Source organism: Ictalurus punctatus, chromosome 5 (assembly GCF_001660625.3).
Source record: "Ictalurus punctatus breed USDA103 chromosome 5, Coco_2.0, whole genome shotgun sequence".
NCBI classification, from domain to species: Eukaryota; Metazoa; Chordata; class Actinopteri; order Siluriformes; family Ictaluridae; genus Ictalurus; species Ictalurus punctatus.
The window spans coordinates 29,265,680-29,280,341 of NC_030420.2; the positions used below are offsets into that span (position 1 = coordinate 29,265,680).

The window sequence follows — 14,662 nt, forward strand, 5'->3', positions numbered from 1 at the left end:
ATGTTCAAGACACCACTGGAGAAGGTGTGTGTGACACACTTTTGGATGAGTTGGACAAGCTCAACTTGAACATTACAGACTGCCGTGGACAGTTCTATGATAATGGGAGCAACATGATGGGACATAGACAAGGGGTTCAAACGAGAATATACTGAAACTGAACGAGAAGGCACTGTGTGTCCAATGCAGCAGCCCCAGTATTTCCCTTGAAACACTTAAAAGAGAAACAAGTGCAGCGAGATTATATCTCGGGAATTTCAGAGAAAGTGGACTTGCTCCCTCTGAAACGAATGCTAGAGAGACAGCAGAAAACCTAGAGGTTGACAGAACATTTCCAGAAAAAAGACAGCGGAAAACAACCCGGCAGTTCCTGCGTGAGATCAGAGAAGAAACACAATCCACTCCAGATGAGCACTTTAACAAAGATTTTTTTTCCTGCCACTAGTGGACAAAGCCCTTCAACAGCCTGAATGACAGATTTTCAAAACTGGAAGATGTTTATGGCCTTTATGATTGTCTGTTCTCGATAAAAAATATGTCAGAGACTATTCAGAGTGACAAAGTTGCAGACAATATGGTGCAACCTGGAGTAAGCAGGATTTGTAGATTCAGTGCTTAAAGGGTGTTGATGAGCACTGGCCTTATAATGTGGGTTTAGTTCCCTAAGAAAAGAAAAAAATTCAGTTTTTAGATTATATATATATATATATATATATATATATATATATATATATATATATATATATATATATATATATGTGTGTGTGTGTATGTTGTTCTATATTGTTATATGCTTTTATTTAACATTTTTAAAGGTCTTTTGACCTGGAGTTATTAATTTAAGTTTTTATTGTTCTTTGTATTTATAGTTTGAAAATTTTCTAATGTGAACATTTGTAATAAATACAAAAGTTTAGATTGTGTACATTTTTGGTTGGTGTCAGATTAGATATAACATTATAGTGATGAACGCTGGTTGGAGGAACCCCCTGAGAATTTTTGCCTAGGGCCCCAACAGACTCTAGCATCACCCATGGTTATAGGGTAGGATAGTCAAAACAGGGTAGGGTTATTGGGCAGGATAGTCAAAACATGGTAGGGTTACAGGGTAGGTAGTCAAAACAGGGTAGGATGACAGGGTAGAATGGTCAAAAGCGGGTAGGGTTACAGGGTAGATAGTCAAAACAGGATAGGGTCACAGGGTAAGATAGTCAAAACAGGGTCTGTTACATTTTCAAGAACAAAACATAAATCAAAGAAAAATAGATTAAATATAACACCTTAATTGGTTCCTCTATTCATCCACCTGAGGGATAAACTGACTGTTCTAAATGGAAACCCTCTAGAAACTCTAGAGAGAAAAAAAAACATTTTTGAAATAACTTTCTGGGGTGTACCAGTCACAAATCACAAATTACCCCCCCCACCCCCCCCACCCCCCCCACACACACACACAAAAAGTAAAGGCCAACAGTGATTCTCTTAGCAGACTAAAAAAAAATAGCATTCTAAATAGTGCAGTTTATATAATAATTTTTAGAGAAACACAGGGGTGTCACAATTCATTTATCATCTTGATACATCAAGCATGGCCCTCTCTATTTTGTAAAAAGCAAAGCCAAGACACTATTCCTAGTTGTCAATATGCAGAGAAAATGCATCCTCAGCTCTAATACCATCAAAGAGAAAGCTGCAATAAACACTGACATGAGCTCTCGCATACACTAAACATTATTCCACAACAAGGGTTGTCAATAAAGAGGACACAGAGAAACAATATTGAAGCTACTATAAGAGGCATGTACAGAACCGGATATTTCAGACCCTAACACAGCCCTTACAGCAGACATGTCCTAGAAACAGAATTATGTCTGGTCTAACTGCTGATTCTACTCCCCACATCCCTTCTCTCGCCGAGTACACAATAGATATGATGCTTGGCACTTATTGAGGAGTGAGACATTGTGTTATTTTTCCACTTTGTCAGTTACTCTGCGTTTCACGACACAATCCGAAACACGACGTCTGCACGGTTTGGTGAAATTTTCATTCATTCATCTTCAGTAATCTCTTTATCCGGGTCAAGGGTGCTAGGGTTCCTTAGCCTATCCTGGGAATACTGGGAATACACATGGATCGGATGCCAGTCTATCCCAGGGCACCACACACAGGGAGAAATTTCTAATAGTTTCCACGACAAATACCATTACAAACCATCATTTGCTAATCATTAAAACTATTACCATTACCATGTTTGGTCCTTAAAGGTATCCACTGGACATAACATGTCATGAATAGAAGGCAGCAAATTACCCACAGGGACCATTAGAGTTTCCATTATGACCAATACAATTTCCATTACATAACCGTTTAAAACCATTACGAATTCTATGAGGGTTTCTAATGTTTTGGGGTTTGTTTTGTTTTTTTCAGAAGGGATGTAACACGTTTGGGGAGTCAAATGATCATGACGATTAATTAATATGCAAATTAGTCCGTGACGTCAGCCGGTGACTTATATCTCCCTTTTTTTTCAGCTTGCATTAGCTACTTTCCCCTGAAAAGATAAGAAGGCAATGCTTTCCTGTTGTAGTAAGGCTACATCCTGAAACAGGCTGGAAAGGAGAAGAGACACAAGCAGTCAGTCAAGCATGCTTAGTCATGAACCTCACACTCCGGACAACTAAAACAAGACATTAAACCTGACCACCAAAGTGTTGAGAGAATGATGTTTAAATGAGACAGAGTGTGTAAAATGGCTGTGTCTCATTTCGCGCTGTCTACCTGAGCCTTGTGCTGCGGTCCTTCTTCAAGCTCCGTGACGCTGTTCATGATTTTCCACACAGCTCCTTCAGCAATATTCTCCGAGGGGGAAAGAAAAAAAACAACCAAACAAACAAACTTCCAGATTTGTTCTCACGGACTGTAAAGATATCCGGCTTTATTTAATCCCTCCATTAATCTGAGTTTCTCTCTAGGAGATGTGAACTACTTCAGCAGCACACACACACACACACACACACACACCACAGAGCTACTGAACCTGCTGAAGGTCCGACACGCTCGTTTAAAAAACACTTACAAGATTCCTTACTCATAAAAAATAAAAATAAAAAAATATACGAAATGTTCTTCGAATTTTCTGGAAAATGTCGGAGAGAGTAAACACGCTCGAGTGATGCGCGCGACGCTTCTCCTCACACAAATCCTCCTGTGAGGAAACTTCCTCTGTCCGTTAACCTGATGAGAAGAACAAATAGGTTACAAAAACAGAGAAAAATGTCGGTATTCTAGGACAAATATGTATCCAGAGCAGTGTTGCAGTGCGTATTAATCCTGTAGCGTCCATGAGAGAATATTTGTGGTCATTAAAAATGTGTCTCACATCACACTCCGTGTCTCTATAGTGTGTCTCTGCTGAGCTAAAGCGCCGCTTTACAGACGACAAACAGCAGCATCCCGGCTTCTGAAAAGGGTTGCCAGATTGTACGGATAGCTTTTTTTTTTCTTTTTTTTTGGTTGTTCATTTACATTTTTTTTTTTTTGGCTCAGTCAGGGTTTTAAAGTAAACTCTATCTCTGTCGCTAGGATGGAACACTTTAGAGTACATCTTTTATACCTTGAAAAATAATATAAGAAACATAATTCACAAAAAAAAAACCAACCCAAACTGGAAATAAGCAGACGCAGGCCAAAATGATTTCTGTTAAGGCTTATAACTGAGTGTTTACCACAGAAACATTGTCACCTAATAATGTTCACCTCATTTGTTTGTTAAGACTAACTCTGCTGATCAAAAAAAGGTCCCCAGGATGTCCTCTAAATGGCCTCTATGAACGTCCCCTTGAACGTTCATGTGTAGGGTCGTCACAGGACATCCAGCAGCCATTCGGGACGCTTAGGGAACTTTCGCTGAAATTAACTCATTCAGTAGTGTGTTATTTGATATCCTCTGACGTCCTCGGAATGTCCGCCAGCGAACGATATAAACCGGACCAAATGTGGACCTAAGTGGACGTTCACAAGGTCCGGGATATGTCCCCTGTTTCCTGGGAAGTTACGAAGGTGTGTCTAGAGTTGTTGGAGAACAGCAACAAAAGTTTCCAAGATGAATAAATTATGGGAATTCTTTGTGGAATTGTTTCACAGCTATCAAGATACCATTAACAGACATTAGCATCGATAATGCTCGTAGCTCGATATGTAGTTAATTGATATTGTGTATGTATTATTTCATATTTGCCACATTTCCATGAGTCACTTTCACATGCTTCATAGAAAATGATAAAATTGTGGAAACATGAAAGGGCTAGTAAAATTTTTTCACTGATAGGATTCTTTTGCTAATGTTAGCTACTGTTAATTGAGAGCTAACAATCTCAATTGAAAACTTCAAGTGAAAAATTGTGTTTTAATTATTATTATTATTTTGTCAGAAATAGCTAGCTGGTTCTTTAAATCCACTGCATTTAATTTTTTATTAAAATTGAATTCAAATTTACTTCAAACGCAAGCTTAGGTTACTGTCTGTGTGGAGTTGTGCGTGTTCTCCCTGTGTCCATGTAGGTTCTCCAGTTTCTTATAACCGCCCCAAAACATGATTTATACAATCAACGTTTGAAAAGAAATTAAAGGTAAAACCTGTAAAATGGGTAAATAATCAATTGAGCAAGCAATCAATAGACCAGTTACTCGGTCAATAAGCTATTTGTCTCTCCATTTACTATAGTGGCCATTCTACTACTGGATAGAAGAGCAATGGTGCAGTAAATAATTTTTGTTAATATGTGTTACAATTGATTTCTGTTCCACAGAATAGTAGATGGAGTATGATGTATTGCAAAAGGTTGCAGGAAGTCAAATATCTCCTGTGGTTTGATATTTACTTGTGATTATGCATTGTACTGAAATATCCAGGGAGAAATATTTCATACTGTTAGACAGGAGTGAGCAGCGTGGTAGTGAATTTATGTCCTGTTGGCTCGACTATCACCCTGCAGAGCTCTGCTTCCTTATTTCCTTACGGAAAAATCACACATTATTATATGCTATATGTTATCACTTGGACGAACATGTGAAAGTATATGCCCTGAAATTACACAATGAACTCAAGTGACATTATGTGAACGATGTACAGTGCCCTCCACTAATATTGGCACCCTTGGCAAATATGAGCAAAGAAGGCTGTGGAAAATTGTCTTTATTGTTTAACCTTTTGATCTTTTGTTTAAAAAAATTCGCAAAAATACTCTGCTCTGCTAATATGTGTGTGGGTGTGTGATAGACATCTTCAGCTACTGGGAGAAGTAATCTTATAGATGAAAAGAAGCCAACGTTGTGATGGTCTAGATTTTATCACCACAGGTTACACTATTCCTTTATCTTAATCTGAACTTAACCCACTCATTCACTAGCATAACATCTGATTCATTTATATTTCAGTTTCAATTCAATTTATACAGCATTTTAGACATTTACTGAATATATTGTCACAAAGCAGCCTTACATGAATCCAGATCTAGATTTAGATCCTTAGTAAATAAGCGTGAGGTGACATAAGGAAGAAATCTTTCAGGGAACCCATCCTCTTTGGGAGGACGCTGGATAGTGGAGACTGTCCTCGTTGCAGCCTGTAACGTGATGACGTAGTGGAGAAGAGCCACTGTGTATGGCATTTTGGCTTAGGCAGTCATGATGCCATGTATCCTAACAAAATGTCCAGGTCCTCTGGCAGAAAAACAGCCCCAAAACATTAAAGAGCCACCACCCTATTTAATTGTGGGAGTGAGATACTTTTCCATATGGCTACCTCTGGTGTTTATTGCCAAAAAGCTCTATTTTGGTTCCATCTGACCATAGAACCCGATCCCATTTGAAGTTCCGGTAGTTTCTGGCAAACTAAAGACGCTCGAGTTTGTTTTTAGATGAGAGTAGAGGCTTTTTTCTTGAACCCCTTCCAAACAACTTGTGGTGATGTAGGTGACTTCGGATTGTAGTTTTGGAGACTTTCTGACCCCAAGACACAACTAACTTCTGCAATTCTCTATCTGTGATCCTTGAAGATTTTTTGGACACTCGAACCATCCTCTTCACAGTGCATTGAGACGATATAGACACACGTCCAATTCCAGGCTGATTCATAACATTTCCAGTTGACTGAAACTTCTTAATTATTGCCCTGATGGTGGAAATGGGCATTTTCAATGGTTATGCTATTTTCTTATAGCCACTTCCCATTTTGTGAAGCTCAACAACCTTTTGCCGCACATCACAGCTATACTCCTTGTTCTTACCCAATGACTAAGGGAATTTGGCCCATGTGTTACCTCATATTTATACTCCTGTGAAAAAGGAATCATGGTTGAACAATTTCCTGTTCCTAGTGTAAATGTAAAATATCAATGGGAATATACTTCAAATATATTTTTCTCATATGAATTCATAGGGGTGCCAGTAACTGTTGCACACCTATATTCATCAAAGACATTTTTTTCGATAAACATGTGTTGTGCTTGCAATTGTTTTATATCAATTAGAGAATGCACAGTATGTCTGTGATTTTATTTTATTTTTTTAAGATCAAAAGGTTAACCAATAAAGACAAATTTTCAGAGTGTTCTTTGCTCATATTTTAAGCTATTTAAGCTGGACTGTTAATCATCTGGGGCTGAGCCCAGATTCTTGTCCATGAAAAAACTTTTAATCACATGCTTCTAAATAGACTGTTTGCATGCATTTTTTTTTCTTGCATGTGAGGGCTAATTGCTTTAAAAATGTGAAAATTGGACAAAAAGTTGTATTTATCATAAAACTTGCCTCGGGTGTTATCACTGTTTGCATGACTGCCAGACCAATAAAATATAAAACATTTTGTCTATCTAACATGAGACTAGGCTAGTTTGGTGTCACTAGCCAAGAACAACTGTTGTGTCGAACACCATTTCCCCATTGGGATAGGTTTCCCTCAGCCCCACCCTCGTCTCTGTCCAAACGGCGAAAAATGCGCGCATGCACAAAAAACTCGCCCCCAAGATGTTGTGCTCGTACCACTGAGGAACTATGAAAAGCCCTAAAGCTCAATACTAACATTTTTAACGACTTTCATCTGTACAAGAAGTCAGCAGTATGAATTTGACACATGTATAAGCTTTCTTATTGAACAGTATCTGACAGTACCTTTCTCAGTTGTCGGGATGTGTTCCCCCTGCTATGATGGACAAATTTGCTATGATGGAGGTGGTATTAAGACAAAGATAAAAGCTTGTATTTCTTTTCTATTTCAAATTTCTTTGGACCTTTTCTCAGTAAATCACAGTTATGTGAGTGAGCACACATTTCTTCCAGAAGTCTGCAATATTCAAAATGAAACTCTCTCACATTTACAACATTATTTATTGATAGAAATAACAATAGGTGTTTGTGTTAATAAAGCCATAAAACAATGCAACAAGCATAAGTTCTGTAGCCCCATTTTCAAAATATAACTAGACAGTCTTGAAATATACCTTTCTCTTCAAGAATACAACATTCTACAGATGAAAGTCATTAAAAACGTTAATACTTTCCATACTACCTCAGCAGTACGAGCACAATATTTCAGGGGCGAGTTTTTTGTGCACGCGCCCTGGATGGAGAAACGGAGTTCAACACAACACAATTAAGCGATCATTGATGGGTTTATCTGCTACAGTGCCATGCAGAGTACATTGTCCGTGCTTATGCTCTGCTCATATTATGTTCGTCACTTGGAATTCATATGGACATTTACACACATTGTTTTCCTGCTCAGCATATATATATATACATATATATTTATATTTATTTATTTTTTGCCGTATATTCATTTTCCCCCTCACACTATAACTGATTGTGTGAGCTAGCGTTTGGCAGAATTGGGAGCTGTCAGCCAATAAGATACAAGTATTTCCACATATTTTCCTGTAAACCATGTCTGATTTGTCTCGCCTCCGTTCACTGAAGATATAAAATTACAACATTACCTTCTGCTTTGACTGACATTCAGTGATGTAGTAACCTGCTCCAAGTGAAGAATTATTCAGGGCTAAAGAAAAAATCGTTTGGTTTGAAGCCCCGAATACCCAGGCCAGATTACAACCCAGGTCTGTGCTGGTTAAAGAGGTAACACAGTGACACAAATAACTCCACATGGTGTAATATTCCCTGTGTACCAACAGGAAAAACAGAGCTAAAGTGTGGCGTGTGGCAGCATTCTGACAAGGTAATGGAAATCTCATATAAGATGAGGGAGTGTAGGGGTCAGAAGGCGAATGATGGGTTTTAGAGGTAGAGTGGTTCAGTGCCACATTGACAGGGCTGATGTGGGCTGCACGTTTCATTCTCTATTTGTGCCTAAACACTTCAGTGGTTTTGTAAATAGGCAATTATTTCTGCTAGGAATTTCTGCACCAACAGCTACATTGACTTTTTGGCTGCTTTAATATCTGCACACATCAAGCAGTGTGTGTTTTCATTCATGGTAATGACCACTTGCTAAAGAGCTTCACATGTTGGAGACATTTAGAGCAGTATGAGGAGAGGCACTTCATCCTGATTCATCTAGTAAAGGTAAGACAATGTATTCAGGTTAAATGGTGCATGTTATGAGTACATGTGCATGTTTTAAATGGGAGGCTTTAAGTCCAGCATGAAATCATGGCTTGACTATCAGCAGGACAATTGCAGGGAATTAAAAACCCCTAGAAGATGGTGAATTCAAAAACAGAGCTTGGGTATTTTGGTGTGGTGTGTTAACGCATTATGCTGTTCCTGCTTGCTCCCTTTTTCCATACTGTTTTGTTGACAAGGTTTAGCTTCATCAATTTAGCAGCAGTGAATTTTATCATGCAACTCCGTAACCTGAATATGTTCATGTAGATCATATCAAATCCCTACAGCACACCTGTTCACCAGCAGCGACTTCACACTGTGTTCACACACTGAAAAAGATATTAGGCAAAGGATTTTGCCACTGGGTGTCCTAGCTGAACTAGTGTTATCATGGCATTCAAATTTGCAAAAATCCAACAGATATACACTACACTGTAGATACACTATTTGGCCACTTTATGTGAAGGCTTGACCATCACACCCAGATTTTGCCTTATAGTTTGAAGCAAACAACTGTATAGAATGTGTTTGTAGCTGTAGCATTACAATTTCCCTTCACTGGACCTAAACCTGGCTCAAACATTTTCCAGCATGACAATGCTCCTGTGCACAAAGCAAGCTCCATAAAAACATGGTTTGCCAAGGTTGAAGTGAAAGAACTCAAGTGTCCTGCACAGAGCCCTGACCTCAACCCCAGAGAACACCTTTGGATTAACTGGAACCTTGACTGCCCACAAGGCCTCCTCGCCCAACATCAGTACTTGCCTCACTAATGCACACTCCACACTCCAAAATCTAGTGGAAAAACTTTCCAGAAGAGTGGAGGTTATTATAACATGATGTGGCCCAGTGTGAAGCAGAGTTACTGTTACCCAGTCCAAACAGGATTTTACAGGAGGTATTTTTTTCTCATAGCTGCAGCTGTTTAAAAATTTGCAATGTAATTTGTGGAGTTGTTTGTGCTCTTTTGTGGAAAACTACTTGAATTTGGCGATATCGCAATTGCACGAATTGTTTTGTGTGGTCTTTCACAGTGATGTTTGTTGGTAAATGAGACCTTATAGCTGTGCTCAAAGACGCATCAAAGACAGCTTTGGCTGAATGTGCTTTGTGATGACGTCACACGGCACCTTTGATGACGTCACACGATGTGACTTGGCCCAATTGGCCCAAATCTGTGGAAATTCTGGAGGGATTGGTTACCATTCTGAAGTTGATTATTATCCTATAACAGATGTCTCAAAGTGTTTCCTCTTTTACTACAGCGATTTGCCAACACAAACAATTGTTTATTTATTGTAGAACAACACGTAAAAATTTTTCCGTTTTACAATAATTACATTTAATGTTGTGGAAAGTCTGCAATACAAGTTCATTTCTGTTATTACTTATATTATAGCATATTTAAACAGTTGATCTCTCTCTTTTTTTGTCTTGAATTTAATCGATAAAATACAGCTTGTCACATAAACCTGTGATTTGAATTACAGGTTATAATTATTTTATTAATAAGAAATGCCACTTTTTAAACATTATGGTGGCACTTAAAGGATAAATGAGGGTCAAAACTAGAACAAATAGGCAATTGTTAAAAGTGTATGCTTTTTAAATGCCTAGTATAACGTATTCAAGGGGAAGCTTTAAAAATGTTTGTATTTCCCCCAGGCTCTATAACTGTCAGTATCTTTGCATTGTACTTTCTGTTGCCACTTGAAAATGCAGAGAGGCCCTGGAAAGTGAATGCTCACTCAAGTATGTTTTCATTGGTTTTAATTTACTCATGTGCATACAAATGAACAGAATTCGTGCACAGACAAATGTTCTCATGCAAATTTACTGCCGTGCAAATGTTGACAAATCTGGCACATGTCTATTGCCAATTGGATAAAGCCGCTTAAAAGGATCAGACATGGCCAAGTGAGTGATCCAAATGCCCGCCAATAGAGATGTAGCCCTAAAATGGAAGCTGGAAAAGATATGTACTAGGAAAAAAAAGAAATCCTGGGAGTATTTGTCTTGTAGGAAGATATTGCATTTTTTTTGTAAATCTTCAAATCACACTATTTTAAAAGTCATTTATAGTTCAAATTTGGTTGGCTGCTCTAATAGCCCACATTATGTCTGCCTGCTGTCTTGGATTCCCGCTTTGATAATGTTTGCTTAGACTTATTAGAAAGGATCACATGGATGGATGCTTCCTTACAATCATTTAATACTGTTTGGCTGAGGATTTGCTGTTCTCTGCAATGTATACAGCCGTGAGAGAGAACATTTATGAATTGCACATGAGAGCACTTCAGAAAAAGACTGCAAGAGTGTGTGTGTGTGTGTGTGTGTGTGTGTGTGTGTGTGTGTGTGTGTGTGTGTTACCTGTCACCTGTGAGCACATGATACTGGACAACCACACAGCTAGTGAAGCACGTGTGCAGATGGCCTCCCCAATGGAGGTTCCCTCATATCTAGTGGACCTACAGCGGGGGTGAAGGCCATTTATGTCACCTGATGTTCTGGGAAAGAAATGAAAACAGATGGAGAGAGGGGTGAAGTTTGGACAGAACTGTGAAACCAAATTCAATGTAATAATGCCACAGTGTTCTGTAAATAATGTCTCAGACTAATATCCTTTCTCTCATATATTCTACTTAATGTACAATGGCTGCAGTATGACTACAGATTGCAAAAACATATTATATAAATAACATGTAGATTTTTTTTTCATTTTAGCTTTTATAACTAGCTTAGATTTTATTACGAACTTTAACTGACACATTATATGTACTTTACCTCTATATTATTTTAATTATTGTATATTTATTCTATTTTTACACACTTTTTTATTATTTATTCCTTTTCTCCCCTATTATATTTTTACTTACCTTTTCAATGTTTTCACATTTTTAGTGTTTAAATAATAATAATTGTTATTATTATTAGTAGTAGTGGTAGTAGTATTATAACATGTATAATGTGGCTAAAACACATGCACACTTTCAAACAGAAGGTTAGAAGTGAGTACTTATGAGTAGTTATGCTTTTGGTGTTATGTAACCACATTCACTGTTGCTATAAGAGTCCTTTTTGCTTCATTTTTTGGGTCAACATCAACCTGATATAAGAAGGTAGTCAGGAAGGAAGGAAGGTAAGAAGGATGGATGGATGGATGGATGGACTCAATACCATAACCTTTAGTACCACAAAAACATAACTGTGATTTGTCCATTAGCCACAGGTCCAGTACTAAAGGTTCCAAACTTTTTTTTTTTTTAAACACAGTACCTGCTCAATATAAGTGACTGCTGGACGTCACTGTGGCTGAATTCTGGCAGATAGCCAAAAAAGAATGACAAAAACCAAACATTTTTTGGCTAAAATGAGACTTTTATGCTTATAACATGTGAAATAAATTTTATCATTTTAATTTTAATATATTTTGTAATTTACTTCCTGAAAATATAATGTTGTGTAAAGATGCAGTTCAGCAAGAACAATGGTAACAATCAGTCTAAGCTTCCAACAGAAAAGTGTGACAGAAAAAAACCCAAATGATGCCGCAGCTATCTGTGGCTGGGAGCTAAGACAGGAAAATTAGTTGGGAATTTGTACTCTTTCACCCCCGTCAATCACAGCAGTGAGGTCGTGCAGAAGAGGATAGATAGTGCTTTCCTCCATCCATCACGCAGCATGAGCAACTTTTCTAAAAGATGTCTTTGACTGGCTTCATGTGACTTAGTGGGGAGAACATGTTTGCCTTCACGCTCCCTGGTTGCTAGCTGTCATGTGATAGGAGGAGAGTTAGCTACTGTGAAGGAATTGGCAAGACTAACTTCGGGGGGTAAATAAAGCCTAACACTGAACATCTGAGTCTGGTTTTTCCACATATTGTATATTTACCAGATTTCTCTCTCCATTTCTGTCCCTGAGCACTGATCTGAGCATACAGTATGTGTTGCAGCAAGCAGAACAAACCCAAAGTTGAGCACAAGTGAGCTGGAAAGCTGAGTTATTTATTTTGAAAATGTTTTACATTACCGACTTACTCCCACGCCAAATAATAAGCTCCTGTGTGCTCGTATGTTGGGTCTGCAACATATTTAATATTTAATACTGCGAACATGTTGTAATGGTGTGGAAGATCAGAACAGGATCACACCCTCAGGCTTTCAGATCTTATCACTGTTCAGTTAAATGTAGTTAATACGTGTAGTTTATCTTTAACTGTGGTTAGAATTCTCATTGAGCTTAAACATAAACACAAGTGTGAAGCTCTACTTCTGAATGTTTTGGCAGACTGCTTTCAGAAATGTCATTTTCACCCACAAACTCTTGGGGTGAGCAGCAAACGCTCAAACTACGCCTGGGATTCATTTACTTCTTTTGTGGCTCGCATTTGAATGATTCATGCTCATGTGTGCCCAGATAATTTGACTCATCTTTCTTACCCACATATAATTATTTACTATAGACCCATATTAAAAACACTCAAGCACCTCGCTTAATATTCAGAGTGCACAGCATGTAAATCTAGCTACAGATTCTCTTCAGGTGATATGATACTATTTTGAAAAATTAAACATTTTCCACTGAGCTTGACTTTGCTGGCAAGAGAACATGCACCTTAGGCCACAATCATGCAAAATTCTCAGATCATGCCAGAGAAGTGCTGAAAAGAAGCACTGAAAAAGAACAGCAACAGAAGAGGAGCAGACGTGTGTGTGATCACAGACGTTTGGATTGAGGACCCTGTCGTAATTAGTGGTGCAGGCGGAAAGACGGACACCTGCTGTTACTTCAGCCCCGAGGGCAGCTGTGTACCTTCTCTGATCCGCACACAACCCTTTCAAACTAAAAAAAAAAAACCCCAAACCACATACATGTATCATCTTTCACACAACTCCAACACGCAATTAATTTAAAACTATTGAAAAACGCATCAACAGCATGTGTTAAAATCTGCCCTACTGCATGAATTTGTTGTTATATAATGCTTACAAAATTCTAAAGCCTTTTGAGAAATGACTTAGGAAATGAATTAAGTAGAATATTAGTGCGCTCTGATGTGGCTTGTATTTAAATAGAGCTGCTAAGTATTTTCTTCAAATTCACTTCCAGATCAACTTCAAGGTACTTCATATAATAATATCATTGGCTGAATAATGAGCTCAGCATATGCTGAACTGTACTTCTCAGAGATTAAAATCAACTCGGTGCGATGAATTTAACGTAAGGGAGCAATCAAATATTTCATACTCAATGTTCAAAACAGGCAAAGGTCAACACCAGGAAGTACAACGAAAACAGGACTTGGATGACACTCAATGCATGATAATACTTACAATTACAGAATGAGCAAGGTATACATAGACAAACTAGGTATAACATGGTATAAAACGACAAAAGGGTTAAACACAGGACAGGTGCACACATTAGGAGAACGAATCAATGACAGGACAGGGGCAGAGACAAAAACAGACTTGAACCAAAACAGACACGTGGCGTAAACAAATGATGCTAGAAATCTGTTCTATCTCTGCGTGTCCACAGGTCCTTAAAAAGTCTTAACATGTCTTAAACACCTTAATGTACAAATAACGCATTAATTAGCATTAATATGTCTTAAATTCATGTTTCAAAGGTCTTAAAAATGCAACCGAGCCGACACCGTAAAGAAGATTTAGATTTCATTTTTGCTCTTTGCTTTTTGAAATGGTAAAGCCGTGTGACTGTGTCGCAATCAGAGTGTGTGTGCGGTCTGTGAGTTTGTGTCTCTTTTAACTTGCAGTTAGAACATAATACATGGCAGATTCACTTTGGATTTACTTTAGCGTCAAACATTTTTGTGGGCAGAGGTTTACAGCAATTCCCCTGACTGGTAATGAGAAGTGAATTAAAAAAAAAAACTGTTGCCTCTGGTTTTCGGCCAAAATAAATGCCCCAAGGCCTAACACAAAAAAGTGAATAAAGTCAGAAATGTATTACTATTCTTATATTACTATTTGTACACCAAATACAAATGTATTATTATTGTTAAGTATTA

The 14,662-nt window shown here is 38.0% G+C and overlaps 1 protein-coding gene across 1 annotated transcript in view; it reads right to left on the reverse strand.

The window, feature by feature from the left end:
* The window catches only part of fibcd1a (fibrinogen C domain containing 1a), a 92,018-nt gene extending 88,585 nt beyond the window's left edge, over positions 1–3,433 (reverse strand). Inside the window, exon 1 of the mRNA XM_047155720.2 lies at positions 2,785–3,433. Within this exon, the coding sequence (XP_047011676.1) occupies positions 2,785–2,832 (48 nt within the window). The 5' untranslated portion in view covers positions 2,833–3,433. The remainder of the gene's footprint in view (positions 1–2,784) is intronic.
* Positions 3,434–14,662: the final 11,229 nt, after the last annotated feature.